The following is a 23717-nucleotide window of genomic DNA, read 5'->3' on the forward strand; positions in this document are numbered from 1 at the left end:
AGAACGCAGTAAAGAAGCGAGCTGAATGTTATATACCATGAAGAGGGTAGGCATAGTACTTAATAACTTTTCTAGTTAGAGCGAAGCGCGACCTGATTTTACAATCTGAAAATTGGACATTCTAAATAATTTTTGCAATCATGAACACGATGGGTATCTAATCAAACAAGTAATGCGAAGTGCGAGCTGGTATTTTTTTTTCAAGATTAAGACTTGAAACCGGACATTCCATGCATTTTTTGTAATCATGAAAGAAAGGGTATCAATGAATGATGCGAGCGCGAAGCGCGAGTTTAAATTTTTGTTGATATTTTGACACGTTTTTATATTAACAACAAACTCATATTCCATAATTGGACAAGATGTGTATCTCAATAAACATATTGCGAGCGCGAAGCGTGAGCTGAATTTTTTTTCATATATACTGACCCGAAATGGAACTCCTGAAGCATTGTGCAACATGAAGGACAATTTTGGAGAGGATATGGATCTCATTAAATATATGATGCGAGCGCGAAGCGCGAGCTGATTTTTTTTAATAGAAAACCGGGATATACTGATCACTGTCCGTAGAGAAGCGCGAGCTGAAAACTATTGATAATTTTACTTAAAACTTAACATCCGCCCTTTTTATAAAGAACATCTCGTGTTCCGCATCTGTCATTGGACAAGCTGTGTATCTCAATAAATATAACGCAAGCGTGAAGCGCGAGCTGGAAATTTTCTGAAACTGAGACTTTAATCGGGACATTCTAATCACTGTCGGTACAGAGAGCTCCCCACGTTCGTATTGCGAAAAATCACAATTTAACGATAATGCAATTCGACTTTTATCGACAAAGTTATTGAAGAAGAACGATTAAGTACACAAACGATTGGAACAACCCTGCGTGACCCGACATTTTGTAATTTTTCTGAAAGGCGTCAGTTCAACCATGGAGCTTGGGTAACAGAGACCAAGAAAACACATGATTAAAAAAAAGTAATTATTTTTCATTTTATTAACATCTCAGAATCTTCATCTTTAGTTACACCGACACACCGGATAACCTATTCAAAACCTCAAGTACCCCGTCCCCTTCTCTCTTTGATTTCCATCCTTTTGTTTTCATTTTATTTTCTTATTTTCTTCTTTCTTTCTTTCATTTTCTTGACTTTCCCTTTTTTCTTTCTCATTCTCTTCTTTCCCTTTTTTTCTTTTCTCTTTCTCTCTTTTTTCCCTTGAAGCACTTTTTCTTCATTTTCCCGACGGCAGCGCAGATTTACCGACGATATCCAGAGTGGGGGGGGGGGGTCGCACCCTCCACATCTCCCCTTTAGCGACGGCCCCGCCCAGAGCATATGGCTATAGGAGGAGCACAAACCCAGCAACACCCCCGAAATCAAAACTTTTAAAGTAGCATTGCCACTTTAGATAGGCGAGTACAGCTGTACCTACCCAGTAATGTGTATTTCTTTTTATCTTAGTTTACTTGTGTAAGGTATTATTGTGCCAGAACTGTAGTAAACTTTACCACTTTCCCTCTTTTTCTGACTGAATGTTTATAAACTCAACATGTCCGATGGGGCAAATGAGGCCACCCGGATTAATATACATAATTACAACTATGGTTACATCTGTTAAAACTTTAAAATGCAGTGTAGACATCACCAAACTTTATTACAATGTATGTGTCCACTATCAATAAAATACACAATAATGTAACTATGACAGTAGAAAACACAATCCGAGAATCTTTTTCCCCATAATATTGGATAGGATTAATAAATCAATCTTAAAATGGGGGGTGTTTTGGTTGAATTTTTTAAAATAGTGTTTAGTGATTGTATCAAATCAACTGAACTATTTTACTTCGAATACAGCATCATAAATGGATGGACGTTTTCATAAGTCTAATTTTATTACAGCATACATGAATTATAACAAAAAATTACAGACATCTTACGAGAAAAAAATTCCTCTGGGATCACCTGTCAAAAAATGAAAACTACATGTAATATCTATAGCAATATTTCTACGATCCATAATACCCAAAATGAACTATACAGGCATCTTTAAAGAACTTTTCTATTGAAAACAAAAATAAATATATTATAAAACTTATAGAAATAGACTAACGAATATAATTGGAGCTGCTCGCAAATCCTTTTATTCCGAGAAACTTATTAGAGTTATATCAAAATCCAAATGGGAGATCATTAATGATTTGATTGGAAAAAATCCATAACATTACCCAAAGACAATATCACAGTTCATGATGTCGCAATAAATTCAGAAGATGTAGCTAATACCTTCAGTTCATTTTTTTTGTTAACGTAGGTCCCTCATTGGCAAACCAACTTTACAGACCAAATCAAAATTTTGCACATTTTATCCCACACCCACTAATTCTTCTTTATTCTTTGAACCCACAAATGTTCAGGAAATAATTGAAATAACAAAACATCTCAAATCAAGCAAATCTCAATGGCATGATAGAATAAGCACTTTTCTTCTTAAACACATCATACATTATATTGCATCTCCTTTGAATCGTATTTCAATATATCGATCAGCACCGGCCAATGTCCTGATTCCCTAAAAATTGCAAAGGTAAATCCTGTTTTCAAAAAAGACAATCCACATGAAATAACCAATCACAGGCCTACATTTATTCTTCCCAGCATACTTATCCAAAATATTGGGAAAAAAATCATCTACAGCAGACTTTACACGTACCTAGATACTTCTTATTTTATAAATTCAAAGCAATGTGGATTCAGGAAAGGACATTCAACGGACCATGCAGGCTTTAGTACATATATACGATAAAATTACAAATGCAATGGCAAATGAAGAACATGTAATATGAATATTCTTTGAAATCCTTTGATACTCTCGACCACCAAATTTTACTTTAAAAGCTTGAAAATTATGGAGATAGAGGAATTGCATTATCATGGTTTGAGAGTTATTTGTCAGATAGAAAACAATATGTAATTCACAATAATAATTATTTTCTAACCTTTAATCACATGGATCGATCTTGGGCCCCTTGCTTTTAAAAATAATATATATCAATTATTTGACTAATGTAACGCCTTTTTTTATCAATTGTATTATTTGCAGATGACACAAACATTTTTTTTGTTCACATAATAGTTTAGAAGCTTTAGTAGATACAATTAATCGTGAATTGCCAAAACTATCTTGGTTTAATTGTAATAGGCTTTCACTTAATATAGGTAAAACAAACTTTATGTGGGGGCTTCAGCTCCCCACTTTTTTCCAAAACCATGTACAAAAACGTAAAAATGACCATAGGATTGTGATTTTTTGCATGGTCAGCCCCCCCCCCCCCACTTTGAAAACCGTTCCGTGGCCCCTGACCATCATCATCTTCATGGCCTTCATCACTATCACTATCATTCTCATTCTTATCATCTTCATCATTATAATTATGAACAAACATTCTGCTTTTTAAATGCATTAATTTGATGAGTTTTATTCCGGGGTTGACATTTTTTTCAAGCAATTTGCTGGTAATGACTGAGTCCTTCTTCTGCAAACTTAATGTTAAAATCACTTGGTAGTAGATCATTTTTGTTCAGAATGACTTCTAATTTAGTCCATGTTTTCCCTTTATGATTCATGCCCCCAAATCCCAACCAATATAGTATAATTTGTTATGTAATGAAAAATGTATTAATGTTATGAATGCAGAAGAAAACAATGAATCAAAACAAATAAAATAGGTTTTAATCGGCAGGCGGCCTCATTTTTCCCATTTCGGTGGGGCAAATAAGGCCACTCAACAAAAATAGATAATAGAAAAGAGTCTGCTTCGGCATAATTGATTTAGTAAAATGCCGTAAAAATAAAAATATAGATTTTAAAAGGAGCGTACGTAGCTCTCAAAAATAAAAGGTAAAGTCACTCTTCGTCAGTGCCCATGAAATCAGTTTCTGAAAGAGTCGTGAAAAACACGTCTGTTCATGGGCATATAAGGAAGGACTATGAAACTCGCCTGTAAAAAAATCAATGCGCTGAAGATGCATGGACTAAGATATATACATGTAGGTTTTCAAGAGTAACAACATTGTCACTGAGCAGGGGCCGCGGAAGCGGGGGGGGGGGGGGCTGGGGGCTTCAGCCTTCCACTCTTTCCAAAACCGTGTACAAAAACGTAAAAATGACCATAATAGAAATTATGATTGTGATTTTTTGCATGGTCAGACCCCCCCCCCACTTTTGGCTCAGACCCCCCACTTTGAAAACCGTTCCGTGGCCCCTGCTGAGGCCAATCCCCAGGGCAATTTATGAAGAAAACAATAGTTTGTATTCCAAAGTCACTTCAATTGCGCAATGTGCACAGTTAAAACCTTTGGACTTTCATTTCATTTCTCATCAATGTGAAAAGAAGGTCAAAAGAGATTTGGTTCCTCTCCGAATTATTAGTGCCACTAGCTTGCGGATCAGAAGAGGATGCCTGGAAACAAAATCCTTCAGTTTGCAAATGGGGGTGCATTTAGGGGAACTGCTAGAAGAGCTTGAAAGGGGGGGGGGTTAAGGGTCGCATATACTATGCCACCATTATACGGGGGGGAAAAGAAAAAATATCCGAACATGGTAAAAATATTGTAAAAATTGAAACATCATGTACCAGGGGCCGCGGAACGGTTTTCAAAGTGGGGGGGGGGGGGGCTGACCGATGCAAAAAATCACATTTCTATTCAATTTACGTTTTTGTACACGGTTTTGGAAAAAAGTGGGGGCTGAAGCCCCCAGCCCCCCCCCCCTCCCCAACCTAGCCTATCCGATATGCGTCGGACTAGTGGGCAAACTACTGACGGGCGAGGGGGATTCGCCCTCGCCCGTCAGTCTGCTTCGCGCGACCAGTAACTTGCCCACTATAGCCCGGCGCATATCAGATAGGCTACCCCCAACCAAGTATCGTGATCATTGTGCGACATTATTTGCATATCACATGTGTTGTGTCGATGATTGTTTCGTGAATTCAAGCATAAACTTTGAAATGTAATAACTTTCTACTTTACATCCGATTTGTTTACATTTTCAGCATTATATGCTCGTTTGATTTTCATCTCCTAAACTTTTTTTAATTGTCGGGATAGACTCAACTTTTTCAGAGGCGAAAATACCCCCCCCCCCCCCAACAAAAAAAAAGAGAAATAAATAAAATAAAAATAAATAAATTAATTGAAAATAAGAATTAGTTTGAATTAGAATTTAATTAATTAATAAAGATCTATACTAAAAAAGACCAGTATATACAAATACAATAATATAATGTTTACAAAATACCGGAATTCTAGACAAACGCAATTCAGCAGATTATTATTCAACTTGATTTAATCATAAACTGTTAAAATGATGCTCATTCTACATGTTCAGGGAGGAATAAAATTTGTTTCGCATGACAATGAGGAGAAAAGTAGATTTTTCATATGATAAAGTACAAAAGAAATAGTGAGTGGGTGACGTCATCAGTCTGCTCATTTGCATACCGACCAGGATATGCATATAACTGTTTTGCGAAATTAAGCAAAACTTTAAAATATCTAACTTTCTTCATTTAGAAAACATCAGATTTTGATGAAATTTTCAGTTTTATGCTTCTTGGATTTTTCTCCTTTTATTCAAATCATCTTTTTATTGGGATGGACTTGTCCTTTGGTAACAAAGTTATTCTATTCTAGATACTGTAATTTCTTGATGGATGGGTTTTAGATAGTCGACTCTAATCATATATATATATTTTTTTTACTTTTAGTGTTACTGTATAGTGTTACATTTATTTTTTTTCCACACACCCATCATAATTCTTAATTACATACTTGGCCTTCCCTGGCCTTGGGCCTTGGCCTTATTTGGCACAGGATTGACCTAAGCTAAGGCCCTCCTCAGTCCAAGACTGAATAATTGATTGATTTTTTTATATAAAAGTTAGTTGGCCTCATGACTTTCCACCAAATGAGGTCCTCGCGATAAAAAAATCATAAAGCAATTGAAGCGCACGGCTGATATTGGAGACTCCAATACAAGACAATCTATGATAGATGTATTTGAGATTTGTTGTGCAAAAGGATAAAATAAAAAACATAATGACAAGGCAGTTATTTTCTACCAAAAATTGTTGGCCAAATTAGTAAAATAATTTTGCCCAGCTGTTAGTTTTAGTAATGAATTCATTAGATTAAGTGAATATTTAGTATATTTTCTTGTTTTTATTGTCAAAACTTGCTATGTCAGGTCTAATATGAATGTACATAAACTCTGTTTTTATCAATTTTACTATGAAAAAAAATTATAATACTCGCCATCAAAGGTGGGTTTCAAACCCATACTAATAGAACACTGGTGTGTAGTTCAAAACTGATGTCTTTAAACGACTTGACCATGAGCAATTGGAACAGATTGGAGTGTTCTTCATGTAAAAATTGAATACCTACAATGTACACTGTAGAAAAATATATACTTCTGCAACCTCTATACATTTTTTATAGCCTGCATATATTTATAGGAATCTTGCTGACAAGGTCAAAAGCCAATTTTTTCGAGTTTGGATGACAAAAAATATTATGAGAACAAGACTAGTCTGATTTTTTTTAAATAGAAGGCAAAGAGGAGTAAATTTTCATGGGGAATTGCTTGACACATTTTTGTTTACCGCCAAGGTAATCCCCCAGATGCAAATTCAAATGAAAAAAAAAAGCCCTCCCAAAATGGAGACTGCCTCCAAAATTGGAAACCAGTATTGTCTACGAAGTCTCTGATAGTAGAGATAATCAAATAAATGGGAGAGAGTCTCCAATGTTGGCAATGAGCCTCTACTAATAATTGAATGTATTTTAATTGACCTGTGTTGTTACAATGATGATTTTTAAAAAACATTTTTGGAATGTGTGTTGTATGTTGCAGACTCGAGACAGAGAATGTGGTTGCAGATTGCAAGTGGTCTAAAGAAATGAAAAGTGTAAAATACTGGGTCTTGAGAACAATTTCTATTGGGCACAGTGATAAATGGGTTCTGGGAAATTGCATGTTATTGTGCAATGTGCACAGTACAAGAGCATCAATTGGTATGAGGCAAGTTAATGAAATGTGACGGTACTCTCTTTCTATCTGTGCACTTGAAAATTGGTTAGTTTCCATTTAGTTTGACTCCCATATTGATAATGAGGTAGTCCTATAACCTGTTGATAAAAAATAAAATGCAATACTTGCAGTCAAGTTTGCATAATATATACTCTGTTGTTATGTCTGATAAGTCTCTAAGAAGCTTGTAGGTTGACAAGACCATTCTTTGAATATTTCTATTAAAATTTAACAGGTCTATTTGGTCCAGTAAATTACATTCCATATGAATCTTCATTCTAAAATTGAATCTCCAGGACCTGCTTGTACTTCATATCTAGCCGATGAGCAGCATACAGAGACCTTGAGGTTGAATCTTTGGATGCTACCCCTTCCAGATGTGAGAACACGATATGGCAAGAATGTCCAGACTGAGAGCCGTACTGATAGACCTCAGTGGGACTATTCACATAGAGGATGTTGCCATACCAGGAGCTGTAGCAGCCCTGAAGTGGTAAATATTTGTTTCCTTTACAAATGTCCCATTCTCACCGTAACTAGATTAATTTGAGGAATCAACTTAATATCTCGCTTTATACCGATATTTTTGTAAGTGTAAGTGATATTGATATGTTTACTATTTTGGGCTGGCGGAAGACCTTCAAGAGCTGAGGAGGTATTGTTTAGGTCCTTTAAACTAAATATTACCAAGTACAGGTACAATTTCAGGGACCCGTTTCATAAAGAAGTAAGATAGTGAGAACATATGCCATTATGGTAACAACCATTAAAAAGCTTGGCATCTTAGCCCTGTTATGTATGGTATAGTTTCCATAATAGAAAAGGTACTAAATTATGCAAGTTTGTCATGAAATATTCTTAAAGGCAGACATAGTGAATATTAAATAATGGAAACAAAGAGACAGGAAAAAAATAAAAGTATGGGTGCTCACGTTTTAAACTTGTTTTTTTTTTTTTTGGGGGGGGGGTGTTCAAGATGGATACATACTGAAACATTTCACTAAATTTATGAAAAGTTAACATTGGTAGACTGTTGGTTATAATTGAGCAAGGTGCCTCTCGGAGAAGGAGAAAGTTTCATGTGATGTTCTAGACCAGATTTAAACTGAACAAGATACGAGGTAAATAGGTCCTGAACCTTAACGTCTGAGGGCACTTTTTCAAATGGCTGCTGAAATTTGAAAAAAGTGCCCTCCTACATGTAGGTCAAGGTTCAGGAAACGACATGTTTGCCTCATATATTCTTATTCAGCATAAACAAACTAGTCTAGAAGCACCCATGAAAATTTCTCCTAACAAGTGGCAACTCGCTCAATTATAACCCAGACTATTTGAATATTTAAGAAACTGGCTTCATAATATGGTCCCCTGGTGGGTGTTTCATAAAGCTGTTCATAAGTTAAGAGCGACTGGTGATCCTTTCTTATGGTAAATGATATATTAATTGGCGATGACTAAGCGCGTAAGAAAGGATCACCAGTCGTTTTTAAAGTCGCTCTTATCTTACGAACAGCTTTATGAAACGGCCCCCAGGTCTGTTAGGTGTAGAGTCTGCCTTGAAATCAGGGCTTCACGTCACTAACCCTTTTTTTCTACTGGTCCGACCTGATCATGTCGGACCAGTACATACCCATTTTTTCAATTTTTTTCTGTACTGAACCTAAAATTTACTGTTCCCCCCAAAAGATAAAAAAATATATAAAAAATTGGGTTTATTTTGCTGTCTTTTATTGCTTATGGTTACCCCCAAAAAAAAAAAAAAAAAAAATTCGCTCGATATAATTCATGAGAGCCATTTCTTGAGACGCAAGAGCCATTTGTATAATTTACAAAAGAGAAGAAAATATTTTGTATCGGTTAGATATAATCTTACTGGTCATGTCGGACCAGTAAAGCTGGCTTTTTCTGAAAAGTTACTGGCCCGACAGCAATTTTTACCGGTCTGAGACTGTCGGACCAATGCCAGTGTCGCGCACTGTTGAAATAACTGTTCTGTAAGTCAACTAATTTTCTTAGAGCATGTTTTATATATATCACTAGTTAGTTAAATGGACTTTGGTCTTGAGATTAAAATTGACATTTGCAATCAATATTTTTTTTCTTGAATTTCCAGTCTGCGAGAGAAAACTACAAACATCAAGTTTGTAACCAATACTACCAAGGAGAGCATGGCGATGCTTCACAGCCGTCTCACAAGGATTGGCTTCGATATCAAAACGAATGAGTTGTTCTCTTCCCTTACTGCTGCAAGAAATAAGATCAAAGACATGGGCTCTAGACCAATGTTACTACTTCAAGACAGTGCAAAGGAAGACTTCAAAGGTAGGTAGGATTGTCTGATTGATCGTGTCTTTGAAAATCTGTGTCGGAAAAAGGTGAATGTGCAGGAGAGTGAAAAACATGGCTGTGAACCTTTTTAGTTTTACTCGTTTTAGAGGTTTGCGAATAGAGAACTTGGATTTCAAATGGTTAAACCTACCTCATTGTCTAGAGATTGACTGTGTTTTTTTGCTCTGTCTGTCCATTTGTCCACCTTTTTTTCCCCTTGAGATTACTAAAGAATCATCAGGGCCCTGTTTTACAAAGAGTTACGATTGATCAGGGGCCCGTAACACAAAGCTTAGCAATGATCGTAGAACATTTTTCTACGATTGATTCCATTGACTACAATGTACAATCAATCGTGAAAATCAGGCGTAGGATTAATCGCTAACCTTTGAATTACAGGACCCTGATCATCTTTAAAGAGTATATGGAAATCCAGCAATGTCATGATTTTTTTCTCCAGGAAATTTGCATGAAGTCCTTTGTAAAGAAAGAGAAGCGCACTGTATTTTAAAGAAAGTAATGAATGCCTGATTACACATCACATCTAGAAAATATATTGAACAAACTTGTATTTTAGATCTCTTAGATGGCTTTCCATAGTTGTGGTTGATCGGACCAATGTAACTCTTTGTAAGATGGGGCCCTGAGGAGACAACTTCAAACTTGGTCCACGTATGCATAGGAGTGATGATGATTTGACTGTTCTCTTTTTTTTTTGGTTCAAGTTCAAAGGCTGACAGAGCTCATTATATGCATTAAATTACAGGATGTATCTTGTTCTTATCGTAGCTGAAGAATAGGTTAAAAGCCAGCTTAAAACCTGGTCGAAGTATGCATATTGGGGTAACAATTATTTGTATTAATTTTAGGGCCAGAGGGAAAGATCACAGAAATCAATTTATACATTGAATTATCTTATTCTTGTGTTAACATAAGTACAATTATATTTTGTTATTTATTTGAATAAAAATATTTTGAATTTTACTGGTCACAACTTGAAATAATGTATTTAAGGTGTACCATTCCTTTTTGTATCTGATTAGATATTTGTACAGATGATCCAAACTGCGTTGTGGTAGGCCTGTCTCCTGACAGTTTCAACTACAGCACATTAAATAAAGCATTCAGGTGAGTGTCGGTTCATTAATGTAATTCTTAATAATTTATTATTACAATATTTGTTGCAACATGGAAAATTGTTAAATCTCATAATTAGATGATCTTCGGCTCACTGAGATCAGAAAAGAGGAATGGCAATACAATTCCAATTTAAAGTGTAAACTATTATATCTATCACATATTGTCTGAATGTAATGATCATGCCAGTGCCTTCTTCCGTAAAGATATATAATTGATCTCATAATTAATTTGGAGTCTAAGGCAGTCAACGCTGTTGATCTTATCTCTGTGTATACGGCATAAGACAACGTAAAGGGGCAAATCAGCAAATATTACTTGCCAACCACACTCTGCACCTGCTACGACAAGACTACCTCTACACTTATATCATTTTTTTCACATCATGTTCTATAGGTTGATTCTTGATGGTCATCCTCTCATTGCGATTCACAAGGCCAAGTATTTCAAGAGGCATGATGGGTTAGCTCTCGGACCTGGGGCATTTGTTGAAGGGCTGGAGTACGCAACAGGCATCACCGCTACGGTGGTGGGCAAACCAGAGAGGGCGTTCTATGAGGAGGCTCTGAAAACGATGTCTTGTGTTCCCGAAGAGGCTGTGATGATAGGAGATGTGAGTATGCAGAGAGATTGGGAGGGGGGGGGGTGTTTCACAAAGATTTAAGCATGACTTAGAGTCGCACTTAAATTCCAAGTTGCGTGCAGTATGATAGGTCAAATCATGCTAAGAAGACACGCGCAACTGCATATTAATCAATAAGGTTGTGTGCACGTTGATACTGAAGCATGACTCTAAGGCCCGTATTCTGAAGTCATGTTTAACTTAGACCTCGGTCTAACTCTGCTAAAATAATGGGGAGCCAAAAATTCTGTTTCTAATGTATATTTCTTATGTTTACTATTTTGATTTCATAATAAAGAAAAATTCTTCAAAATACTTGATTTATTATTCCCAGACAATTACGAACAATTTGGGTGTCATATGAGTCAATAAATTGGATGTTTAGGTTAGAGATTTGTGCCCCAATTGGCTCTCCATAGTTAAACCAGGGTTTAATTTAAACCCGAGTTCAGAATACGGGCCCAAGTCACTTTATACCTTGGTCACATTTGTTCTACGGCGGCCGTACGGCGAGTCGAAAACAGTCGTTTGATTCATTTTTATTCAAACCACCTATATGTAGCTGGTACAAAAAAATATGTTAAAACGGCTGTTTTCGACTCGCCGTACGGCCGCCGTAGAACAAATGTGACCAAGGTATTACTCTTTGTGAAACACCCTCTAGGAGATTTACCTCTGGCTTGAGGCAAATTACTTGTTTCTGATAATAAATATTCAATCATCATATCATATTACATGATGTACTTAAAAATGCAGAGATCTGCAGCCAAGGTTCCAGGTCTAGCTTTCCTCCAAGCTTATCACCACATAACATGATATCATAGACTTTCATTTCTTTCAAACAAGCCTATTTATAAGATATATTAAAACTAATGAGTTATTCTTGTTGCCATCAGATTCCCTTATACATGTACCTTGGTCACATTTGCTCTACGGCGGTCGTATGGCGAGTTGAAAACAGCCGTTTTATTCATTTTAATTCAAACCACCTTTATGAAGTTGGACAAAAAATGTTAAAACGGCTGTTTTTGACTCGCCGAACGGCCGCTGTAGAGCAAATGTGACAAAGGTATTACTCCTTGTGTTTTACTCTCTGACAATTCTTTAGTATAACAAAATATAGAGAAAATTTTTAATTTATTGATAACAGAAATCCCAAAATGATTATGCGTTTTCATCATGTATATTTATATCTAAATGATTTTTTAAGTTGTACACGCGTATGCGCATTAAAAATGCAATTGCTTCTCTGTGGGGCTAATGTATATGAAAGAAAAATTGTATCACCCATTGACCACCTTGTATAAAGTAAAAAGATGATGTTGTGTTAGCGATATAGATCTCCATGAAAGTTGAATCTTTTATTCCTTTTTTTATTAGGATGTAGAAGGTGATGTAGAAGGAGCACAGTGCATAGGCATGAAAGGGATCCTTGTGAAAACAGGTAAGATCCATATTGATGTTTGGCATTCCATAGACAGGTGGGGTACTGAAAAGAAGGCATACTTTAACTCATCTGTGTCAATGTAATCATCAAATGAATTTGTGTCACAATGTATTGTATGTTGAGAATCCGTAGTTTATAAGGCTAAAATCATTGCATTTTCAGGGAGTTTGCCGTTTCAGGGAAGTAGAGCAAAATCATTAAAATAGAGATATATTCAACTTTAAGAATAGGAATCTATTGTGTCATGTTTATATCAGGACCTATTCCATTTTCATAAGGTTGCGTCCCTAGCGACACATATACAGCATTGTCTCATCTTAATTAGCATTTTAACGTGCATTGTTGCATATCTTGTTCTACGCTTCATCAGATGCTTGGATGTGAGAACGTGGAAAATGGAAAGGTACATTTTACATTGTTTGTGCATGCAAAGTCAGTATGTGCAGATAGACCAAGCAGAATACAGTTAATATACATGTACCCCACTCATTACCGATATTCATGAAGACTAGGGCAATACAGTTATGTAAATGACTAGCTCAGATGTCTGATTCGGGTAATAATCACCTGTATTTTTTGTTCTCTTTCATTTGATGCAGGTAAATACAGAGAAGGTGATGAGGAGAAGATAACTCAACCTCCGACGGCGATATGTCAGGATTTTCCTGCTGCTGTTGAGCTCCTGCTGAGAGATTACTTATGACACAATACCTTGTGAAATATCTACGTTTTCATCATTATCACTATTAATTATTGTGCAATGTGGTGCTAAAGAATGCAAGTAGGTTTTGATATTTGTGAGTGATATTATAACACTAACTTTCTTGATAAACTGATTCAAAGCAAGAGAAAATTAAAGATTTTTTTTCAAGCATCATCATTTGATATGTACTGTACATTTTGCTTGCCCTTCCTTGACAAAAAGTTCACCTTAGTCACCACAAACCACTAAAAAACTGAAATTTATGCATTTTATATTACATAACATATGGCAGCTGCCAAATCCAAAACTTAAAATTCTAATAACTTAATCTTTGATGGATTTTCCTCAAATCTTCACCAATAGGATTTATTATTTTTTCTGCTATTTTTATAATACAATTTGGGTGATTCCATATGTGTCGCACGGGACATTTTGACAACAATTTATAGTCTCATAGCTGAATGCTTGAGCAAAAAAACTTTCTTTTTTGTCGATAAAGTTAAAGCAGGTAGTGATGTGAAACACTGATAAACAACAAAAAAATGTTTTAATATGGGTGAATTAAAGGTGAAAATTAACAAAAATGTCCCGTACAACACGCAACATTTTCACCCCAAATTCATCAATGGAAAACATATTTTTGTTGGTTATCACTTTTTAACATAACTACCCAGTACTACTGTAATATTACCACAAAACAAATTGAAGTTCCTCATTTGTTTGGAAATGAGGTTGAAAACTCGTGAAAATGTCTGACTTTTCTAGCATAGAATTGCCCTTTTAGAAGTGTGTAAAACATTTGTAAAACCTACTTTTGAGTTAAACTGTTTAGCTTTGAGTAGGTCTAAATGTTACATACCCAAATGAGATAGGATATACTAGGTTATAATTAGATCTATATAGTCACGAGTCTGATGAAATTAGATAGAAGACCCCCCCCCCCCAAAAAAAAAAAAAAACAAGCCCACACACCTTTGATGAAGGAGTTCCAGGTGAATAAAAAGCCGGTCTTTTTAATCGAGCTGACAATGGCAGTTTACATGGTGTTGAAGGTTGTTTTTGGTCGGGAAGAGGGTCTACTTTGCATTGATTCTTCTTGGTTCTTTGAAAGATTTACCTAAGCTCTGTCTGGAGTCCATCCAGTTTCACAGCCTTGTGCACTTTACACATGCATTTGTCACATACAAACTGTTCACGATACGTTGAATTGTCATTCAAATCTCCGAAAATGCTCTCAAAATGTTCCCTATCTCCCTGTTTTCTTGCTCGTGATGAATCAAGTCGTGTATAATGTTTACAAGAGATCAATTCGGTATTACAGACAATGCACCTCCGATTCGAAGTCGCCATCTTCGAAACTTGATAAAAGTTTACGTACGGTATTGAATAATAGCCAAAACTTCCAACCAGTGGCGAAGCAGCATGGGCTATGCATGACCGAATCGAAGCCGGGTCGGCTAGGCCTGGCGCCCTGGGATCACTGAAGGTGCCTCATTGTTGGTGAATCGAAACTTACACACACACACTCTCTACTTATGAATATTCATGAGCATTGCCGGCGAAGGGGCTGGTCTCGGCATTACGTTAGAATAATTGCAGGTGAACTTTTGAACCCTTCTCCTGGCAGAGCTATCTAGATGTTGGTGAGGGGCGTGAAAGAGGGGATAGCGCGATCACTGGGGATGGCACGCAGGGGAGAATGAAGAAAGGGGAGAGAAATAACAAGTACACCGACGTCTAGAATCTAGACTACTCAGGGCGATGCTCAAAAGAGTCCTGGAAAATCCAAATTCATTTCAATGTTTAAGCTTGCCCGTTGTTGCAGATTTACTCAGTCGTAGGTTGTGGGAAAAAAAACCCAAAAGGAATTACTATTTTGCCTGAGGTGTACATCATGGTCACACAAGTGAACTGATGCCAACATCTTTCAACTTCATTCATCACTGTCACTAACGATTACAGGTCTTTGGTATTCATCCTCCGAAACTTCGCTACAGTTTTCATCTGACTCGTACAAGGTAAATTCTTGGTCACTTCCATCTACATGTGGGCTTCTTCCAAGAGTACTGCAAACAATGGCCCAAACATCTGGAGCAATCTTTCGGGGCAAAGTGTACCTTCGTGTAAATGAAGCGAAGTTCATTTCGACGTTACATTCCTTGACAATTTGTTCTATGGTTGGTGTAGACAGACCACAGGCAATATCCGCTCCGCAGTATATAAAGTTTGGTTCTGCCGACAGAAGATTGTCTCGATAATCATCCAGAGCTCGCTCTAAACTGGTGACTTGGTTTGGAGAAGGAATGTTCAGCGGGAACTCTTCACAAATTCCCTTTTCAAGCGACTTTCGGACATTGTTTTCAAAGGGACCAATTGCATTTCCTCCACAACCGCACTCCGCTGTACATATGTCACAGCAATTGTGTGGGACAACTGTTTCCAGAGTTGTAACATCACTCGCAGCCCCAAACACCTCCCTGATGATCCTTCTCCTACAGCGAGTGCCTCCAATGAAGTCTTTCATTGATGATGATGATGCTCTTCCTGCGATGTCTCCAGGGTAACATATAGTAATTGCAATGCTTGGCTTGCCATCCCGACCCACCCGTCCACTCATTTGGATGTAATCGTCCAGTGCGCTGGTCCTCCCACACAAAACTGCTCTATGCACTTGACTGGGATCGACTCCCATACCGTAAGCGATGGTTGCGATCAGTACTCTTACTTCTCCTTGAGGTATTGCCATTGATTCGATTATTTTTTCCTGGATATCGTGTTCAGAGTTCGTATGGTACATGTTCACATACCTATGGCAATCTCTCAGCAGCAGAGCGATGAATGCTTTGTAACACGCGGAAACTGATGCAGAAAGATGACACACGACACCATTCCTTGTGTTTCGGTTCGTTTAATAATCGATGACTCGTTATTTACAAAATTCCAAATACAAGAACAAAAGATAAAACCTGCAAAAATCCCAGTCTCAGATTGAGGTTCTCGAAATAAACATTGATACTTTATCCTGACTAAACCTAGCAGTACTCCTAGCCAAATCCCAGTTACAAATCAGAAAGATCAGCATATTACAATATAATAACCTATAACACACAGAAACATAAAAGTAAAACACTTTCATCAACACGTGGGCTCCCCTACTTTTTCAAAAGTAGCCCCTAAAACTATCAAATACACATTCTGGATCAAACAATTAACATTAATTCACGCCATAACTTAATTAAACCGAATATTAATCAAGACCCAAATCTAAACTAAAAAAGTAGACTTCAAGTATCAGACAAAGAAATGCCTCAACTATTCACAAGTTAATCATGTTTGCCAAACCCAGAGCTTACTCTGCACATACTGTACTCCCTCCTATCAACATATAAAATACTGGTGTCTCTGGCCTCCTACACCCTAATGTGTGGTTCCCATCCAACCAGCCAAAATTACATAAGAAAGGGGGCTTGGACTGTTCCAAAACACAGCATTACCATGACAACACAAAATGAACCTTGAACAGTACTCAGTGTTCCCTTGACCAAAGCTATTTGATCTGAAAACTCTTACAGGGTATCTCATAAAATACCTACCCACTAGTATTAATCCCTATCAAATACATTGTAGCCCCACATTACTTTCAAACAAACTACATTTTGGCTACATCATTCACACAATGCACACACACAAATACATCTTAAAGCTACGTTCATATTTACAAATTCAAGATGTCCAAACAGACGGATGAGCTCCTCAGATTGTCAGGGTTTGAACTTGGTTGTATCCAACGACGAACATCGATCCTGCTGACTACGCCACTTGTAACACGAGGAAACTGATGCAGAAAGATGACACACGACACAATTCCTTGTGTTTCGGTTCGTTTAATAATCGATGACTCGTTATATACAAAATTCCCAATAAAAGAACAAAAGATAAAACCTGCAAAAACCAATAAGATTAAAACAATTAAATAGAATGACGATAATGTTTGAAAAATGCACAAAATAGAAATATACACATCATATTTGCTTGTGACTCTAAGATAAAACATTCATCAATATGACGTCAAGTAGACTCGTAATAATAAATGATAAACATGTCTATATCCATTCATTAAACTTAATCAATATTGCCTGAATTCAACTCATCTAATCACAAATTCAGTTCCTCCATCACTATGGATAACTCTTCCAACAAATAAATGAAATACAACCATCAAGTGAAGTTTACCAAACAAAAATTAAAATATGCCAACAAAATAACAATGAAATACAGTGGTTTATAAATGATAACCACTCACCCTGGCAATCTGGCCTAGATGACCATATTTCCTCTGGTGATAGCCTCACCCGCTACATGAATGTCATGTGAAATACCTTTAAAAGGAAAATAATTATTACACATAGTAAGCAATCATTGTGACCCTTAACTCTAAAAACACAAAACTGAAACATTGAATTAACAATTCAATAACCAAAATCAATTTAACCAAAATCTTTATCTCTAAAGATCATTTTACTAAATCGTTTCACTACAAGATTAGAACTGAACACATTTTATGTTTATAACTGCATACTACAATAGAAATACAAGTACAAGTCATTAATACAAAATATAACAAAAATGACATCAAAATCATCTGAAGTAACAAAGACAGATGCCTAACTAATAAATAATTAAATTCACAAAAACCCTTTAAAACAAGACAGATAAAATGCTATGCTAGCAAAGAGAGCACTTTGAATGATATAATCTAACCTCTTATTCCAAACAATAGAAAATACATTGTGAACCAACTTTATAAACTATTATTCAAAACTATCAGAATTGACAAAATAAGATAATTATCTTACCTATAATTCTAACCCAAAAATGAAGAAGCCTCTCTGCCTGCCCCATGAATGGAGTGCAGTGCAGGAGTGAATTGGAGCAAAACCCTCTCTCCTTTTTATGCAGTTATCACTCTCCATTCACAGATGCTAAGCCTTGACCATAATTATCTACGTCATACAAGCTCATAGCTCTGGAATGTGATGTTTTGACCCAAAGACCATTCAGCATCACTCTTACCCGGAAAGAGTGTGAATCATACTTCTTAAAAAGCATGAAGATTGTTAAACAATTCTACTTTCTACTACTTCCTGTGCACTTCCTGTGAAGGCAGCTATTACTTACAGACAAATAATGAAGAGTTATGAAAATATATGAATTTCCATTAAACAGTTCATTTTGACCTGTTACAGTTGCATATACGTCACTGTATGCATGTCTTTCTAGATTGACAATAGATAATAGTCCTCTCACAGGATACTCCATCATCCCTGACGCCATCAATTACATGACGGAAAATGTTGTCATATTCCTTCGAAGGGGACTTCAAGACCACATGTTTGATGTTCATTTTATCCGGTGACTCATTCACCCAAACAAAGTTGTGAAGTCCGATGCTGTCGATGATGGTGTGTCTCAAGTCCTTGGTAGCAGTAGCTGTGAGGGCGACGGCAGCAACCCGGAACGAAGTTTAGACCGGATTTCTCCAAGTTTGCTGTAGGCGCTTCTGAATGCCTTCGTGTCTCCTGATGAACTTCCCCTGTAAAAAAAAAAAATCAGGAAAATTATTATAATTTGTTTAAGATAAAGAAGATACATTATACAAAATACAATATTCTGATTACCCTTCACCATTGTTCACTTGTGACATCCTTCACCCTCCTTGACTTGACTTGAGCCAGGCAATGACCACAAAATGAAATACATGTAATACAGAAAATATTAGATATTTCTTACAACAGGTTCATAATGCAGACTAAGAAAAAAATCACCAGTGTCCAAGAACTATGGATGGGTGCACCTTTTGTTTACATCTCAAATCATGCATGAATGTACATGGACCAGTCTGTTTTTTTTTTTTTTGGCCACGCACTTTTGAACTATGTTCAACTGCTTATACATCTCGCAGGTCTGCTCCGAACTTGACGCTTGGACCCATGAGGGGCTGTGCCATCAAATAAGTTCTTGTAGTGTGGCTTCCCATCAGCTTCAAGGCACCCGGACTCGGGTGCAAGGTGCGAGATGACCATGGATGCGCTCTTATCCAGTTACTGTCTAGCAAAAACACTGGAGTAATCAGGGAAAGTGTGATTGACGATTGACACTTCCAGAGCATCGTAGGAAGCGGTCTCTGATAATGGCGGCATAGTCCACGATAGTGTCAGCCACAGAGATCAGCTTGAGATTTTCTATGTGTCTGATAACAACAACATTGTTTGCCATGAGCCCCTCGGATAGCCTGGTACAAACCTTATACGATGTAACGCACACGAGTGTCTTGCTTTTAGATGCTCTGTAATATCTTCCTATAGATCTCCGCTTATACCATTTATCTACTTTATTCCATTCATCCACGTTTAAACCATTTTGATTGTTTAGTTCACAGATGTCACTAATTTGGGGTATCCATCGCAAGTAACTCCAACAGGGCGTCGTAATTGCCTCTACTTCTGGCCATCTTGTTAAGGTTTCAATGACAGTAATGATTCTCCTGTGGGTGGCAGTTCACAGAGATCAATATGGACTGTACTCAAGGGTCCAGATGGCATTGGTAACGGTGACAATGATGGTTTGCGATGGTGGTGACACATTTAAACAGGCTGTGCATGATTTGACCAACAATTCAGCTTCAGGGTCCATACCCGGCCACCACCTTTTGCTTCTCAAAGCAAAAGTAGACATCCTTGTGCCGTTGTGCGTAAGTTTCGGGCCATGTGTCCCAATTCATTGCAGTTGAAACACCTTGGACGGCCTTTGTCATCCCATCATGGGTTCCTGGTCTTTCCTCCCTGCTGATTCCCAGATCCTCTGCCTCTCTTGGCCACCTGCTGACTCAGCTCAGTCATAGTAACCCGAAGGGCCTTCAGCTCATCAGCCAATTGGGAAAGGGTGAAGGGAGCATCACTATCTGCCAAGCCACCGACCCCGTCTGTCTTGAACACGGATGCCTCAGCCTGACCAAACTCTCCGAGGCCTGCCATATCCTCCTCTGTTTCTATCCTTCTTGCCTCCTCCTTCAGCATCCTAAAAGAAATAGCCCCCTTTTGATGAGCATAATGGCTCACAGAAATTTTCACGGGACCCTGACGCATCCCTTCAAGGAAGCATCTACACAACACATCATCTACGTCAGATATTTTTGATTTACTTTCAATCTTTCCTGTGAGTTCTTGGAGAGCCAAGGCAAACTGTCTAGTTGTCTCCCCAGGTCTTTGATGTCGCCCATGGAGTTTATTTAGTAAGGAAGCCAATGTCTCCTCTCCGTAAATGTCTCGAAGGGCTTCAAATATCTTAGAAGGATCTGTCCGTTACGCACTATCTAAAACCATCAGTCCCTGTGGGCCTCTCCTGCAAGGTGATGGACGATGACCTGCGATTTCTGGTCCTCAGGGGTATTCCACGCTTTGTAGGCCACCTCCACTCTTGCAATCCATCCCTCTATACCCTGAGTGGCTTCAAGGTTGTCCCCTCTGAAAATTGGTATTGTTGTATATAAGGGAAAGTAAGGGAGCGGCACTATTGGAGCTGTGCCTTGGCTTGAGGAGGAGATGGGGACACCCCCGTTTTTACCTTCAGTGGCCATCCTACAGTGTAGAAATCGTTTACAGAATGGGCGAGGAAATGATAAGTTGTTAGGTAATATAACGTTATAAATTAAGAATAACAATAAAAACACTGTGCTGAGTAGCCTTAAATATTATATTCCTTGACTAAAATCCCAGCTCTGACACCACATTGTGTAAGGTTCAAACTAACATACTTTTCTGTCGTCAACGAGTCACACAAATCAAAGTCAAACAGGTTTTGTAGAATAACTGGGGATATATATATATTCAAGGCTATAAAGGAACACTCTCAACAAAAATGTAATATCATGACTTGGACAGGATCAAGAAAACAAACTCAAATAACATGAAATAAAAATCGATCGGTCAGTATCCACAATGAAAATCAAACAAAATGAAAGGAATCAGTTTGTGTCTCTTTGTCTGATATGGAGATAACGGGAGCTAAGGAAATGTAGAATCTCTCCTAAATAAATGTCTCAATAATTGACCAGGATAGCATCTCAAGGGATCCAAAATTAAGGAAGGTACTCCGGATAGCGTCTATTATCAAGTGTTGACCAAAACGAATGCTCAAGATCGAAGAACATAAATCAGGATAGCATCTTACAAGGTGTTTTGATTCCAATAATTGGCTTTGAAAAAATGCTCACAATCTGGAAAGCGTTTATCAAGGTGTTTTGACTCCAATACCAACATTTGGATGCAGAGGGGCAAATAAGTTGTGTATAACTTTATGCCTACTTCCAAGGTAAATAAATAAATTTCTCAAAAATACTCAAGAAACGGTTAATCACAAAATGAAATATTCCACAACTGCTGTCAGTGTCCTATTCCTCTTCACAGCCAATCCAACTCTGCCCAATCCTTTTCAATGCCAAAAGTCTCTCCACTGTTCCATTCATGTGGCAGCTCTCCATGCCACATCATAACTACTGTTCTCTTTTTGTACTATAAGATACTGACCATTTAGTGATTCCCCAAATTCTACTGCCATACAAGACTAAGTTCAAAGTCTTCTTGGGAAACCCAACCCAAAGGGGGTTTTAGATACAGGTAGTCATCGTGATTATCATAACTTGCATCCCCAATCCATTAGGATGATTCCTGCTTGATTTAGTATAAAAAAACCAAACAAACAGAAGAAAAGGCCATAAACTCAAATATGGTCCAAAGAATTTCTAAGAAATTAGTCTAGTAAATTTAGCTTTAGCCCACCCCCCCCCTGTTTTCCACAAAGGGACTCCACACTGGAACGGACATAGCCAGAGTCAATGCTAGGATCATCCTCCATATTACAACCTGTTTTGCAATTTATGCATTTTTTCATGAAAATTCATTATATTTATCAGAATCCCTTACATATATATTTGTTATCTTTTTTTGTGAAAAACAATTGATGAAAGGAAGGAGCTACAAATTTGAGGATGTAATCTCATCGTAGCTTTCTGAAAAACAGCTAATAAATTTTTAAGAAAAGTGTTTCAAAGGGCTTTTTAAAAAGAAAAATAAAAGAATAAGACACTATAACTTGTTTGACCTAAAATATGAAATGTTCACTTTTGTATGTTAGGTAATACTCCTATATAATTCACATTATCAAACTTTACCAAAGCATTTAAACTCTTCTGAGTTTTAAGATACTTTTGTTCTAAGACTTATGAACACTACCAAAAATTGCACTTTCTGCCTTAAAATCCTGATTAGTGACATTTGCTTTTGTGTCAAAGAAAAATGAACATTTGTTCACCAGATTCAGACATTCTCATTAGAAAAATATCTAGGGTGTTAATATTCTTCTGAATAATAATTGATATTTATGCAAATTGTCTTTAAAGATGAGTACATTTTCCTGACAAACTTATTTTCATCAAAATTGGCTTCTTTGTGAATGAAATTATTCATATATATATGTATTTCATGGTGTATTTTTCCAAATCAGTAGCACACAATGTCAAAAGTTTGAATATCGCTTGGACTGTTAAAATCTCATTTGTCAAAAGTTACAAATTTTGAGGATAGCTCATAAAATGCTGTATTTTAGAATTATGGCAACCTCATGTTGTCTGAAAAAAATGTTTTTTAATTCCAACAGAGAACCTTTTCTAGGCAAGAGTAGGTTGCCTCATATGTCATAACTCTAAAATAGGATTTTCTGATCTCTCCTGAATGTTTACAGTTTCAGACATGTGAGATTTAATAGCCTAATATTCATATGAGTGTCTGCTTTAATAATTTCTTCATGTTCATGATCATTACCAATTAATGAAAGCTGACGCATAACCTTTCATGTATTTTTTTTTCTTCTTAAACTTGGATACTTAATTTTTATTTCACTGCCAGAATAAAGTGTGTAGTTCCACAGAAGGGCATGAATGTAGTATCCAAGGTAGTTTTTGCTTTATTCTCTTCTTGGTAACGAGCAAAGATGTCAGCATCTTATATAATGGTGATTTTTTTTCTCATGAGCGAAACATTAATTCATGTAGATAGAAATACAGTGTATAGTTGAAATATTCTCATTTTGTGATGTCCTTCACTCGGTAATTCTATGAAATAAAATAACTTTTGTTAACAAATAACCTGTGAGTTTTCCACACATCTCTGTTTGTTGTATATATATATGTATATTCTTTCTTTTCCTCTTTATTTTCTTTGCTATTTTTTTATTTCCTTTTCCTTCCTTTGTCAGCCATGCTATTTTCATTGGGTAGGAAAATAGAATCATTTGTTATCTTTTAAATTTAGGTGTATGGTGATAA

General features: G+C 36.9%; 1 protein-coding gene and 1 long non-coding RNA gene across 2 annotated transcripts; one reads left to right on the plus strand and one right to left on the minus strand.

Moving 5' to 3' along the window:
• Positions 1-7395: 7395 nt before the first annotated feature.
• LOC129270747 (haloacid dehalogenase-like hydrolase domain-containing protein 2) lies at positions 7396-17278 on the plus strand. The gene is made up of 6 exons (XM_054908071.2): positions 7396-7592; positions 9213-9421; positions 10471-10555; positions 10961-11177; positions 12567-12630; positions 13233-17278. Exons 1-6 carry the CDS (start codon positions 7492-7494, stop codon positions 13334-13336), a joined length of 780 nt encoding a protein of 259 aa, XP_054764046.2. The 5' UTR covers positions 7396-7491; the 3' UTR covers positions 13337-17278.
• Positions 16229-18929, minus strand: LOC135153144 (uncharacterized). The gene is made up of 2 exons (XR_010292652.1): positions 17640-18929; positions 16229-17278 (listed from the first exon to the last, which is right to left on the minus strand). It is a non-coding gene; the product is annotated as an uncharacterized LOC135153144 (long non-coding RNA).
• Positions 18930-23717: the final 4788 nt, after the last annotated feature.

This window comes from Lytechinus pictus, chromosome 2 (genome assembly GCF_037042905.1).
Source record: "Lytechinus pictus isolate F3 Inbred chromosome 2, Lp3.0, whole genome shotgun sequence".
Lineage (NCBI taxonomy): Eukaryota > Metazoa > Echinodermata > Echinoidea > Temnopleuroida > Toxopneustidae > Lytechinus > Lytechinus pictus.